The sequence below is a fragment of the Bombus fervidus genome, chromosome 5 (genome assembly GCF_041682495.2).
Source record: "Bombus fervidus isolate BK054 chromosome 5, iyBomFerv1, whole genome shotgun sequence".
Lineage (NCBI taxonomy): Eukaryota > Metazoa > Arthropoda > Insecta > Hymenoptera > Apidae > Bombus > Bombus fervidus.
The window spans coordinates 17821426-17837030 of record NC_091521.1 but is presented as its reverse complement, the minus strand read 5'-3'; the positions used below and the strand labels follow the sequence as shown (position 1 = coordinate 17837030).

Below are 15605 nucleotides of genomic sequence, written 5' to 3'. Positions count from 1 at the left end.
GTGTAGTTGATGTTACACTATCAATGTTATCCTGAGACTAAAAGAACGCCGAAGTCAACGTCGCACGTGTACCGCTTATGGTCTGTCATCGACGCATTCTTTCGTCTATGCGCTATCGATGACCTCGGCGCTTGAGAAAACCGAAGACCAGATGCAGAGTTTTCTTAGAAGTGGCGATCACTTCAACACAGACCAATCAGTGGTATCACGCCGCTGATGCGAAATTGTATAAAGTATAGATACGCTATACTTACACGTTGCAACGTATATGTCGTTTGATGGTCGCCGAAACGCGTGCTGTGAGCTACCGGCTTTGAGGCTTTGCACCAGTTGGGGACAGCGAAGCTTTCCCACAAAGGAAAGTGTCGTCCCGGCAACAAACGGAGCAGGAAAGAATTTTGCGGCATTCAGCGGTTCAAAAGTTCGCCTGGCGGTTCGATGCATCCGAAAAGTGCACAATTGTATTTTATTATCTTCTCAGGGAACGATATCTTGAACGTTGGAATCGTTCTGTAAGACCCAAATGCTACTATCTCGCATAATGAAAGAGTGCTTGCAGAAATGCGAAGGTTACGAATCGTATTCCGGAGACCAATGTGTCGATTGTAAATGACGTGATGAAACGATGTGTAAATGACGCAAGTATGCTTGAAACAAGGAGTTAACAATAAAGGACACGGTTTAAAGAAACTGCTCAATTTCATAGCGTCTAGCGACGAGCTTGCGATGAAACGATCAGACACAATGAAATAACGTAATGTAAAATAATGTAATGTGATGTAATCGGCGAATAATATGTAACTTGCAGTAACGATATTTAACAATGAACAAATTGGACAAATTTTGCTGACGGGGACGATCGGTGAACTATTCCCGCAAGATGAGAAACGTTTCGTCCCGATAGCTCAATCCACTCCAGAGTGATCGACGAACATACGTAAAAATTGGATTTTTGAAAAAAAAAAAAAAAAAAGAAAAAATAGTTTAAAAAAACAAATACAAAAAATTTTGTAACGGGGCTAACGGGAGAATATAACCTGCAGAATCCAAAAGGAATCATGCCGATGGTTAAGCCGTTTGAAAAAAATCGACGAACGTATATAGAAAAAAATATGTACATATATATTGTATACTAATCGAATTGAAATTTCTTCCTTCTTTTTCGAAACTGTATAAAATTATAAAAGTAACCGCGGTGCAGTTGAACATTTCTAATATCGGCCGAAACTTCCCTCTAACGGAATTTTGAATTAACAGGTCGAAGTTATATAAGCGAAGAGGCCACGAGCATACTCGCTAATATCGTATCGTATCTTATATTAGATATTAAACAGTTCCTCGGTCTACTTCTACTTTGACTACTACGCTATACACGATGGACATTCGCAGTGCCACGTAGTTCGTTCTCGCGAGTCCTCGGTTTGAGGCGCGTATACTGTCGAGGATACTGTCACGTAGAAGACACAGGAGATCGTGAAATTAACAAATCACCGGTTGTCTCTCTACTGTATGTCCTTTGAATTATTTCGCGATAGTTTGAACCTCCGTACGTAAGGTGAGAAATACGAACTTTAGATATGATAGTCTACGTAAAATTTATCATACGAATCCAACAGAGTTCCTTTTATTATTTAATTTGTACCTTATAATTTGTCCAGCTCGACATTTTACATACATAAATTTACAATATACATACATTTTTCTAGCTTAACGGTTCAGAATGTTATAAGAGTATGTGGAGAGCTAATTTTGGGAAGCTTCATATATTAGGTTGTCCGGAAAGTGTCTTCCTTTTATAGTCGCGTCTTTTACGACGACGTATCTTTATACAAACATGAAACCTAATCTGTCGAACGTTATGATCTTTATTTTGATAGAATAAAATGGATCATAAAATAATATAAAACGGAAAATGTTATGCATCCGTTATTTTCTTATGAAACGAAAGAACCACCTAATACTAAGATTCGGGCCCTGTGGAAGGATCGTCACCGGACGCCAGTCAGAGGTGGCTGTCCTGTTACTGCCTTCTGGGCCTGTAACACTATCTTGTTATTTTCTCGATGGCCTGCAGGATGTTTGTCAGACGTGGTTATCCTATTACCGTTTTACGACCCTATGACAATACCAAAGGTTGTTTGACTTCCGTATCAAGTCAATTTTGACTTCCCGTCTACGCACCGTGCTTCCGGCTCGTATCGCTCCTCCCTCTATCGTTATCGATGCGTACGTATCCTTATCTAGCAGGGTCCTGTCGATAATAATCAGTGGATTCTTCTCGGAAGCTCTTCGATCCTTCTGAAGGATCTCGGGGCGATTATTATCACGAGTACGATACACTAACATCGATCGGTGGATTTGTGTACGTAATTGGTACAGTTACAACTTCTAGCGCCGAATCTTACAAGTTTTTAATCGAAAAATTATTCATATCGTTCCTTCAAATTAATAGAAATTACACAAAGTGTTATAGAAAGTATCGGTAAGATAACAAGAATATGTCGAATTTTCGTCATCGTCGAATATTAAAAACGCTTAATTGACCGAATTATTTTGATATTCTTTCTGTACAGCGAAGAGATAAAAATTACAGAATTGTAGTTTTCCGTAGGAATTTTTAGTAAGAGCTTTCCTTAAATTACTTAATGGCAAGAATTGTATATATTTGAATTGCTCTAAATTATTCGAAAGTAGATTCAGAATTAACGGAACGAGAGATAATTTTAAACTTCCATTTATTCTGCACAAGAAAGGTAGAATTCGAGAAATATAAAGTCTTTACGAGTGAAACGAACGATTAAGCACAGAATTATTACGCTTCTGGTCTACGGGATTTTCACGTCACTTAGGTATTATAAACCTTTCGTCAAAAAGTTCTTTCGTTCCCTTTCCAGTGGATTAGCGCGAGAGGAGAAACGCAGACGGTAGTCCTTTAAAAAAATAAGAGAAAATGGGAAATAGAAATTAAAATCTGTCTGTCCCGCTAAATCCAATCAGCGTTCCACGGTAATAAGCGATAACGTTCCATCTGAAAATATTCCAATTTCCATTGGTGTAGCAAACTGGAAAAGAAATGGAATATAGTCGTGAAACGTAGAAAAATGGAAGCCAGAACGTCGAGCGATCGCGTTTTATGCTTTTTCTTCCATGTCGAGCAATTTAGTGGAAGAATTTAAGAATTACGTTAAAAAGCGATTATCAACAGCGTTCGTTCGCTTCTTTCTGTCTATTTATCTTTTACAAATTCAATAATTTGTTAATGGATGGTTTCAACCCCTTTTTAACGTTCTTAGAAGATTGGGATTTCCTTTTTGTTTTCTTTCTTAAATAAAATTTGACGATTTTGGAATTGTTCGACTCTTCAAAGGAGCTAGGTTGTGTTATAAATAGAGAGGCGAAAATGAAATAATTTATATAGCGTTTTTTTTTTAAAGAAACAACAGATGTATTGGAACAAAAACTTTACAAAAATCTGCTATGTAAATTACGAGCACCAAAGAATTTCTATGATCTGAAAAAAGTATAGTTTACCACAGTGGCAGAAATATTTCAGATTTTTTAAACTTCGTGAAACCGTAGAACCTGGATAGAACGAGAAATTTACATAGCGTGTAATATATTCGTAAAAGCTTCGAATACTTTTGCGAACTGTTGTATACAGGGTGGCTCAATTAGATGGCATGATCTAAATACCTTTTAATTTATTATCGTATGAAAAAAATTCAAGGTCATACGGGTGCGTGTTTCGTCAAGTTCATTATTTTTCTTACGAGATCTCAAGACCATATGTACATACAGTACAGTAGGATTATAAGCTCGAGAGATAGGAATACAAAAATACGAAACGATACGGATGAAGTGTAACGTCATTGTATAACAAGAGATTATCGCGATTCTTGCACGTACAGTCATCGTGCGTTACGCAACTATCCTAGGGATATTTTTGGTACGGTATAATTCGAGGAAAGACAGGAAAATCTGTGTATTAGCAGGCTAAATTTACACTGCGTGCAATACAATGTATCTTTGAACGAAAGGTACGTTTGAATTTTTAAAAAGTGTGCACGAACGACACGGACAGCCGCGAGAGGAACACGATCGAGTTATTCGTGGCAATGCTTTCATTTCACGCGTGAAAATTCTCCGTTAATATTGTACTACGATAAAAAGAAGAAATGGGTGGAAGAATCGATTTTCGTCGGATTATAATTATGAAACCGTATGTAGCGTACCAATTGTTCATAAATCAAGTACGAATCGATTTTACATTGGCTCGTAATTATCGTTCGATCGCTGGTAATTAATTTATTTTACGGACGACGAAATGAAGGTGAAGAAGCTCTTTCACGCTGGCGTTGAAGAATTTTTACTAAACTTTCCAGTGTTATATTTTGTCCCATTTATTATTCTATGTATTACTCGCAATTCCTTTATTTATTGTCATTTGGAAAATTGATATTTCGGCTATTGGTTTATGATATTTTACGTAAAAGAATATAGTAAGCATTAAAGTATAGTAAAGCGTTTCATGTTCGTATAATGTAACATATTTCCTACGTATAATCTAAAATCAAGTACTAAACATATAGAATAACGTATTATGGAAGAATAATTTCGGCACTGACCTACAACTAGAATCAATAAACCAGAAATTTCGCATTCAGTCAGAGCTCAGTGTTAATCAAAAAATTTCGAACAACTGTCGAAAAATTGTTTCATTCGTGTCAGTAACGGCAATTTATATTTCCAAACAAACATTTCAATTTCAATCCCCGATGCAAGACCCGAAATCGAGAAACGAAACAAAGGAAAATATTTCCTGTATTTCAAGATAGAAGAATATCAATGTGACAAACTTATAGAAAATAGACTTTGATAATTCTTCAAAATCAAGCTCAAATTTTCACTACGTAACAATGTAAGGATAACAAAGTCTCAAAAAGCGATCCTCGCTCTTTTCTTTGCGACTCCGACTAATCGTAATTGTTTCAAAATTCTTTTCGAAAGATCTCGAGTCGTTCGATTGAATTTGAAAAAAGTTGGTCCGTTTAAAAGAGTGTCCGAATAATAATGGAAGCCGCTGTGAATATTTAAAATGCAAATTAAGGAGCTCGAAGGAAAAATACAGCTTTTTATTATTTTGCGATTAAGCGTAAATTAAATTTTTCTCGATTTCCTTGTTATTAGAGTCGAAGTAAAGTAACGTGTCTTCTTCAACGTGGCCCGCTTTCGTCCGTATCGTAAAACTAATACACTCGACTATTTGAAACACTTACGTTCGAAGAAATTTTTACAGAGAACGTAATGACCAACAGAAAGATATACTACAAATGTGGAAGATTAAATTAATTTGAATTAATACCGAGCGTTACGAATTTTAAACATCCTTGCGTATGTTACGTATACCTAATGAAAGACTCTTACAGTATAAAGAAAGTCGACGAATCGATTAGCACACCCGGTACACGAACCTTCACCCAAAAGTTCTCGGTCTTGGTAGCGTATTTTGGTCTGAATGTCTTATTGTATTCCTCGATCAACCGACACCATGATCTCAGCTTGATACGCGCCGCTGAACGCGGGATCCTTAAATTTCGCGGTCGATTTCCAACTGCAGCCTGGCTGATCTAAAACTAGAGGAGCACCGTGTCCGACTGACTATGAGGCTGCGTTTGAACAACCGCGCGAAGTGGCAGAGAATAGAGACAACAGGGTCGGCTAATTGGCAAACGGAATACGGCAAAGAACAGGCTTTTCACGCGTGCGTCGTGCGACCCTGTTCTTTGAGCTTACACGTGAAAACGCGATCGTTGACGATCCTTTGTCATTCTTTACGATAGAAATTTTTGCTTGAAAGCTTCTATAGCGTTACTTTAAATTACTAGATGCTGTGGTTTTCATTTGGAAATCGTAAAACGAGAATTGGGATATTTTGGTAATATATACTGTAAAATAGCTCGATACTCGTATAATATTCATAATAATAGTGAAATCACGACGATAATAATCAAATGGTATTCTCCTGTTTCTTCTAAGTCAGGAAATATATATTCTAAAATACGTATTTTACAAACACGATCTTCCTATAGCATTGTCTGTTAAAGCAAATTTGCGAATTGATCTTTTCAAACGATATATACGCAGGTACATACATATTTCGTAGCATCGACCATGATCCCCAAATAGGAATCATTATATAATTATATTATATATACACGACGTCAAGAGATTAAATATAAACGTTAAAGCTTAATATATTCGACAAGCGAACGAAGAATTAAGAGGAAATCCGGGTTGTTGTTTGTAATAATAATACAAATTCATAGCGTGAAGTGTAAACGACGAGGCAGATTTCTAGAAAAATCTACGTTTATCCGATGCGTCGTAAATTTTCGGAAATGTCAAACACCAGGGAGGAAACTGGTGATCGTAGGTCAGTTACTCTAGTTTACTACGGAGATAGTCATGGAACGTACGTTTCATTCAAGAAACGCGCCAAAAATTCCTCTTCCATGTCCCCTTGTTCCCCCTGAAGCGACCCTGGGAAATTGTGTTGGTGGGGGAAATTAGAGTGTTTCACGTGACGCTAGAGTAGTTTTCGAGTCTTAGAATCTCGCGAGCCGTCGTACCGCGAGCAACTACGCTTCTGCCTGTCCTACAACTTCCAATCTCTCGACACACGCACCAGTTCCCCCAGGTACCCTCACGATTCGATCATTTCTACATATGCTCATAGTACGTAGAATTTAACGACGATTGAGATAGATCAAAAGGATTTTAAATTTCTCCCTTTCGTCGATAATTTTACCGGCTTAAAATAATTGGATTATTTTGTACTTATTGAAAATGAATGCATTGATACGTAATGACATTAGCGATACATAATGATAATTAGATTTTGCCTAGTAGTAATTTATATTTTAATTCGAAACTTGGGAGAATTTAGTAATTGAATTATTCTTTCGTTTATTAAAATTATGTAACGATATTTTACGCAACGTTTTATATGGTTTTATAACTTTTGACATAATCGAATTATTTTCTGTCCAGTGAAAGTAAGCGAGTCGGTGTAATAATACCAGTACTGCGATAAACGTGTATAATAATATTAATGTTACAACGTATCATATATTAGTACTTTAATTCTTTGCGTTTAAAATTAAAAATCCGCGAAATGAAAAATATAAGGTTGTATTAAAATATACTCTTAGATTTACCACGATACTGTTAAATTTTATGTAACGTAGTTGTTCAGCTTTTATACATTCTACATATAAATGTAAGAAAAATGAAATATAAAGGGATATTGTTCGAGAGGTAGTGTAAAATTTATAATGTAAGAGAATATGCTTATTTTCTTATTTTACGCGACGAGCAAATTTAGTCTAAGAACCTTTTCTAAGAAAATATGTACATAAATACGATCGACTGTATTTTCTCTTAAATACGTCGCGTTGCGTCGCGTCGTCGATAGCATTGCTTCACGTTTGTTGTCATTCTCGCAATTGTTTTCATTATAGTATACGTACATCGTTCGTGTAACCGTTTACTGCGTAGCTACGACACGGTTTATTCAGAACGTTTACCATTTCAATGCGGAGAAAGTCAACTCTTACGACTGTCTAATATTAATTGAAAATTAAAATCCTATTCTAACTTACCATCTTTTCATATTATTAATTCATTATGTATTTTATTATACATAGAAATAGTTTCATCCCCAACATAGGTACATTCAATAGTAGAATAACAATACAATACATAATTATAATAATAATAATAGAATTCACTCTGTTGTGACTTCAATAAGAAAAGATTTTTATTAAATTTCACGTTAAACATCTTTGAGGAACGTTACGAATCAATGCCAACTCTACTAAACGTACGTGTTGTGACTTCAATATATCTTACACGGTTTCCAATTTTGCCAATATTAATCACGATACTCGTGTCTCATTACGACATCGATGAAATTTCGAAAAGTTTCGTATAATACGTTTACCGACAAAAGTCAATAGACATTATGAAATATCAGCGATCTAATTGACGAGTCATTAACGATCCTATTTTACGATTTATACATTGTACAGCGTCTCGGCGAATATTGTCTGTACATTAATTTACTTAATTATTTTTAAATATATTCGACGGTTTCAACAACGAGCAATCTCGTCGTTAAAGCTCACAGACTAATCACCCTCTACACACAAGTCCTCTACAAATTGGTAAAACTATATAACTATAAACTTAAAATTAAAAACTATATAACTGATCGAAATGGCTTGGAAATTATAGATAAAAGATATCGATTCGGCCGATAATTAACGTTTCTTAATTTTTGTCAGTAAGTGTACGTACTTATATGATACATTCGTAAAAATTGTCTACGATAAGCGTCGAAATAATGTCTCTCGTATCGCTGTACGTCGATACAGTTTAGTAAGAAGCGCAATCCCATTTGTTTTTACAGAAAATGTCGTCGCTGCGAACGCAGTCGACCGGCGGTGGCGTCCTGGGTTTAAGTAGCGTCGGTTCAGATCGTACCGGTGCCACCTCGACCGCTGCCGGTTCTCATTCGCATTCGCACAGGAAGCACCATCATCATCACAGAAGCAGAAGCGCGCCCAGAGCGCCGGAAAAACCACCGAGGAAACGTCATCTTAATCCTGGCCACAGCCTCGCTTCCATTCCCAGCCAGATTAAACTGTCGATGCTGAACAGCGGCCTCATCTCCTTCGGTAAGTCCTTCTGTGATTCTCCTACAGTTCGATAAAATTCGCTTGTATAAAATAAATCGAGCCAATCGACGCTACAACGTTTCTGATTCTGCGCAATTATTTCTTACACGATGGATACAAAAGATATTTGTACGTCTACACGTTTCTACATTTATCATTGTATTTTATGTCCTAGTGAATTAGATGTTATAGTAAATTTCGTATGATTCAGTGGTATTTTTATACGGTTACAACAATTTAATGTTACTTAGTATCTTTTATTTTGACATAGTCCTCCCTTCCGGGTTAGGACGCACTTTACATTACTTTGTAATGTAAAATCGTAATGTAATTTGTAATATAAAATGTAACATTTACTCAGTTACATTTCTCTTGACATTTATTTATGGTCTACTTTGCCAACCGTCAAGCTTAACGTGTCTCGTACTTAATATTAGACCCACAACCTGTAACTTTAAATTTGACCTTAGAAAATACTTTTTATATTCTTTATTCTCCATGCTTTTACTAGTTAGGATCTCGTAACGCCTACGCTTTCGTAGCATACAAATCCGAACAGAATGTAGCGTCTTATAGACGAAGTGATATATTTTTCGTCTCGAGGTATTTGAAGTTTCGCGATTGACGCGTGAACCGAATTCCGTCTAACGACGCAACCAAAGATGGATTCAGATTATTGTAACGTAAATCGACGTAACGCAAAATAAGAGTTAAGCAAATGTCTTTTAGGTTCTGGACTTGGCCGTTTTCATAATTAAGTACGAAATTCTAACAATAAAAATTTTGGTACTACGGAAATGAAATCTAAAACTTAAGAAGAGAACGCTTCATTGGAAGATAAAGACGTTTACAAATATCTTTTAGTAGCCGCTGTGTTTGAAATAATATAGAGTGCAAATGTTGATGCAAATTTATATTTAAATTTATATCTTGGAATATAATTAAAGAAATGGAACTCGAGCTGTTAACTCGTAGATGAGTTAACCCGTTGTTCGAATTGCTAGTATTTTGAATTTGAAGAATTTTTGCTCGACCGTATAAAAACTTTTTCAGTGGATTTTAAAGAATCTTTCGTGGATTGTAAGAATTTCAGAGAATTTGTTCGAAGCATTAGCTGGATCCAATGATGGATATAACTTATTTTTATTCAAGTTCGCAACAGGATATGACTATGTTTAATTTCCTACTTCCCTTCGAGGAAGCTGACATCTCGTTATACAACGAGATTGAAAGTTTACGATGCGTTTATGGGCCATGCTTGTCCGAGACGATGAAATAACTCAACTATGCTGCGCATAAGATCATTTTGCGATAATAAAAGCCGCTCCACGTGTATAAGTACTTTATGTTCTTGTACTAACACTTGACGGATGATAAATGTTTGCTATCCAAACTTTATTAATTTCTATTTTCCCTCGCGATTATGGTTTTCCCCCGTAGTTACGTTCTCGTATTGTTTCTCTATAAAATGTTACAAAGTTGATCAGATTATCTGTAGACATTATTGCGTTTCGATACGAATAAAATATCTTAATAATTTTTAACGATGACGGGCTAATTTTAGTGACAAATATCAGTCAAACCTATATTATTACGATTACGAATAGATGATTATAGAAAAGTAAAAAATAGGTGGTTGCATAAATTAATGGACGATTACAATAGTTTCTTTGATTTAATAATAATCAACTAAATTATAAAGTATTTATGATAAAGCGTTGGGGCCTTTATTCGAAAAGTATTAATGGGCAATTACAATAGTTTCTTTGATTTAATAATAATCAATTGAATTATAAAGTATTTATGATAAAACGTTCGGACCTTTATTAGAAAAGTATTAATGGGCAATTACAATAGCTTTTTTGATTTAATAATAATCAACTGAATTATAAAGTATTTATGATAAAGCGTTGGACCTTTATTAGAAAAGTATTAATGGGCAATTACAATAGTTTCTTTGATTAAATAATAATCAACTGAATTATAAAGTATTTATGATAAAACGTTCGGACCTTTATTAGAAAAGTATTAATGGGCAATTACAATAGTTTCTTTGATTAAATAATAATCAAATGAATTATAAAGTATTTATGATAAAGCGTTGGCACGTCTATTCGAAAAGTATTAACGTAATTAAACGATTCGTTCGTTTGGAGAAAATAATCTTCGAAAATTCGTATAGATCGAAAGATTCTCTAAGAAAATAAAATACGATGGACGTTTAGAAATTGATATCAGCCGAAAGGATTCCGTAAGATTAACAAGCTACGAATCGAAAGGATATGACAAAAGAGGAGATACGACGAATTTCGTATTGTGGTTTTAACAAGTTCGATTTGTTATATGGGAATTTACCATCGCGTTGGCGTGAATGGAAACGGACGGCGAAGAGAGCGGGACTTTATAAAGTTCTGAAAGGATTTCTTTTTCTTCGTTACGAGTATTGGGCGCGAGGTAAAGAAGATCTGTAACTTGATTCGATCAAGCACGCCACCACTTCACCGGGGCTTTTCCAAGCGTTTTAGATGCTTTTAGCCCAGCTCCTCTAGCCTTCTCGTTTTTCACGTTTCATTTCATACAACGTTCCTGTCCACCACGTGAAAATGCAACGCGCACTAAATCCACGGTAAAGAAAACTGGATGCGAATTATCATCCTTCTCGAACGTCCCAATCTTGACGTTCCTCGATTTTTCATCTTACACAATTTTATTAAATTCTATTCCATTTCAATTCTCATTCTTTTCGCTTACTTATGGAAGAACTTTTATCACGATCGAGTACAATTTGTTATTTTTGCACGAAATTTAATAATTAATTCGTTACAATAAAAAAGAAATAAACATAGGTGATAATTCTAATTGGCGATACGAAGAAAACGACGGATCAACGATCGAAAACCAGGATTACTTTAGAAAACTGTAAATCATAGTCGATCTTTGAGATTTCTTCTTCCTGTGTCACGCTATTAACTGTCAATAAAAGCGGTGGCAATAAATATCCGTTTAGAAAAGCGATATCCTATTGCGAGTGGCGACGTACGACGTTCTCGAATCTCGAGCTCTTAAATTTATTTCTAAGCCTTCCACCGATACACCAGATAGCTCGCACTTGCAGGGATTTCAGCGTAACACCGCTACAAATAGCCAACGCCTTCGAATCCCACCGAGGATTTAATTTTTTGTTCCGGATTACAGGGAATGTTATTGCTTTTCTTTTCCGAAAATCAAAACTGATATACGTGTCGTCTTTTTTTCATTTTTTCGTCTTTCCTTTTCTTTTCGAGGGAATTCGTAGCTCTAATTGATGTAACAAACAAAATTGCGCCAGTTTTTCGAACGAAGTTCTCGAAACGAATTGCACGATATCGTCGATCTTTCGTTATTCATTTCTTTCTTTTTTCTTCGTATAGTTACACTGAAATAAATGAATAAATTCCGAAAACGTGCTCGTAGTAAAATTTTCTGTAAGAGTAACGTTTATAGAAAAAGCTTATACAGAAACAAATAATATTTATTAAATATCATCGGTATTATAAAAATGTACATGTAAAATGTAGTATTTCAGTGTTTCAATTCGAAGGAAACGAACGTAGAGAAATATAATGTTGGAATTAAATACTATTATTCGAAGGAAACAGATATAGGAAACTATACGCGATATTTTTCTATAAAAATAGTCAGGATAAAAAATAATCTTGACTTCCAACGAATCGTTTCCACAAACTTGGAATCCAAGAATTATAACTGAATTCACGTCATCACGTTGTTATTCGTTCGTTATTTTCGACCAACTTCTACAAATTTCTTCGTCGAATCTTTACAAATTCGTCGTGTTGTATCTATGAAAAATCGTAGGGATTCCAAGTTAACAAGCCCGGTAGAACGTCCAACAACGCGAGAGAATAATAGAAAACGAGTGGGTGGTTGGGTTGCTCGAAACGGAATTCGGAGATTAGCGAATCGAAAGAGTTAAGCCGAGGCATAAGTCCCGTGTTTTATCACGTTTGTTTTGGTCCGCGTTGGAAAAGCGAATTCCAAATACTTCCTGTCGCAAACAGCCATCGTAAATTGCCTTGGAATCCTTTGATTTAATCGGCCGGATCAATAAAGCGTACAAATCGTATACTGAGTGAGTCGTCGCAAGGATCTCCCTATACAATCTCCTTGTACCGTAGCAGAAGATTACGTACAGGGTGGTAGAAATCGAAGATGAATAAGATATAATTGCGGGATAACGTCGGCACTCGTAGTTGATGTTACTGTGAAGTAACAATATCGAATGATGTTAGCAGTGTGCGCTATAGATATATCATAGTTAAGTGTAGGGTTATAGAAATTTGTATAGTACTTGACTACCTAAGAAAAGTTCGAGTAAAAAGTTTATCATGAATTTGTGATAAATTAGAAGTGATTGTTTATGCTATTCTTATTTTCAAACTATTTGAAAATTTTTTATTCAATTCACACGACGACGTATCGAAGATGAATAGATTAATAACTTTATAATAAATTTCTTTACTCTTTTCATATAGCTTTTTCCTGCTCTTTTTATATAATAAATGTATTATGAATTCGTTATGGCGTTTATAATTACTTGTAATATTTGTATTCTATTTCGCTACATTGAAAAATCATATACCGAGTGAGTCGTCGCAAGGATCTTCGTATACAATTTCCTTGTACCGTAGCAGAAGATTACGTTCATGGTGGTAGAAATCAAAATATCGGATAATGTTAGCAGTGTGCGCTATAGATATATCATAGTTAAGTGTAGGGTTATAGAAATTTGTATAGTACTTGACTACCTAAGAAAAGTTCGAGTAAAAAGTTTATCATGAATTTGTGATAAATTAGAAGTGATTGTTTATGCTATTCTTATTTTCAAACTATTTGAAAATTTTTTATTCAATTCACACGACGACGTATCGAAGATGAATAGATTAATAACTTTATAATAAATTTCTCAACTCTTTTCATATAGTTTTTTCCTGCTCTTCTTATATAATAAATGTATTATGAATTCGTTATGGCGTTTATAATTACTTGCAATATTTGTATTTAATTCCACTACATTGAAAAATCATATATTGAGCGAGTCGTCGCAAGGATCTCCGTATACAATCTCCTTGTACCGTAGCAGAAGATTACGTTCATGGTGGTAGAAATCAAAATATCGGATAATGTTAGCAGTGTGCGCTATAGATATATCATAGTTAAGCGTAAGGTTATAGAAGTTTGTATAGTATTAGGTTGTCCGAAAAATTTCTTTCGTTTTATAAGGTGATAATAGATGAACAACAATTTCTGTTTTATATTATTTTATTGAATTAGGTGCGATCCATTTCCTTCTATTTCTATTATTATGTTCGTGCATAATTCAATAAACTAATACATAACAAAAAAGATTGTGCGTCTATTATTTCCTTATAAAACGAAAGAAACATTTCCGACTAATACTTGACTACATAGGAGAAGTTCGAGTAAAAAGTTTATCATAAATTCCTGATAAATTATAAGCGATTATTTATATTCTTATTTCCATCCTATTTGAAAATTTTCTATTCAATTCACGCGACGACGTATCAAAGATGGATAGATTTATAATAACTTTATAATAAATTTCTTACTCTTTTCATATAGTAAATGTATTATGAATTCGTTATGGCGTTTATAATTACTTGTAATATTTGTATTCTATTTCGCTACATTGAAAAATCATATACCGAGTGAGTCGTCGCAAGGATCTCCGTATACAATTTCCTTGTACCGTAGCAGAAGATTACGTACATGATGATAGAAATGGAAGATGAATAAGATATAATTGCGGGTTAACGTTGCTACTCGTAGTTGATGTTACTGTGAAGTAGCAATATCGAATGATGTTTAGCAGTGTGCGCTATAGATATTAGGTTGTCCGAAAAGTTTCTTTCGTTTTATGAGGAAATAATAGACGCACAACGTTTTTTGTTTTATATTATTTTGTCGAATTACGATCTATTTTGTTATGTTAAGGTAAACACCGTGATATTTCACAGATTTGGCTTTACGTTTGTACGAAGATGCATTGTTGTAAAAAACGCTTTGCGAAAGAGAGACACTTTCCGGACAACCTAACATAGTTAAGTGTACGGTTATAGGAATTTGTATAGTACTTGACTACATAGAAAAAGTTCGAGTAAAAAGTTTATCATAAATTTCTGATAAATTATAAGTGATTATTTATATTCTTATTTCCATCCTATTTGAAAATTTTCTATTCAATTCACACGACGACGTATCAAAGATGGATAGATTTATAATAACTTTATAATAAATTTCTTACTCTTTTCATATAGTAAATGTATTATGAATTCGTTATGGCGTTTATAATTACTTGTAATATTTGTATTCTGTTCCGCCACATTGAAAAATCATATCTACGGCAGCTGTTGTTGCGAATACGAAGAACTAATTTTACGTCGGTAACAAAGTTAATGGAAAATTTAATATACATATGTAGGTGCAAAATTCGACAGATTTTGAAAACAATTGCAAGCTTGTCTCTATCTATAACTTTAATAAATCTAACAAAATATTTACTACCCTCTCACTCGTTGAGTCCTCCTCATGGATCTCCTAATTCGTCTCAAACTTCATATTTTCCTGATAATAAACATTCTTCGAATAAAAGATTCTTGTATGCGGACGTGAAACACCGATTATTGCGTTCTGCCGAGATACAACTATATTAGGTTTCTGACACGCCTGTTTCTCCTACCGGAGTGCTTTATAACGTCGTATTTCATTTCGAGACGCATACGTACCGTTCAGTATGCATTACGTAGTTACCTGGTTGTGGTGGCAGGCGGCTGCCGGATACAAACGTAT

General features: G+C 34.8%; 1 protein-coding gene across 2 annotated transcripts in view; it reads left to right on the top strand.

Annotated features, from left to right (window-relative positions):
- Positions 1-15605, top strand: part of Ptp36e (protein tyrosine phosphatase 36E) — a 119716-nt gene that overhangs the window by 17350 nt on the left and 86761 nt on the right. The window contains exons 1-2 of one of the 2 annotated variants that reach the window (XM_072004414.1): positions 6679-6697; positions 8471-8738. In XM_072004414.1, the coding sequence (XP_071860515.1) occupies positions 8474-8738 (265 nt within the window). In that variant the 5' untranslated portion in view covers positions 6679-6697; positions 8471-8473. Of the gene's footprint in view, positions 1-6678; positions 6698-8470; positions 8739-15605 lie in introns of those variants that run through there. The other variant, XM_072004413.1, reaches the window with a different exon arrangement.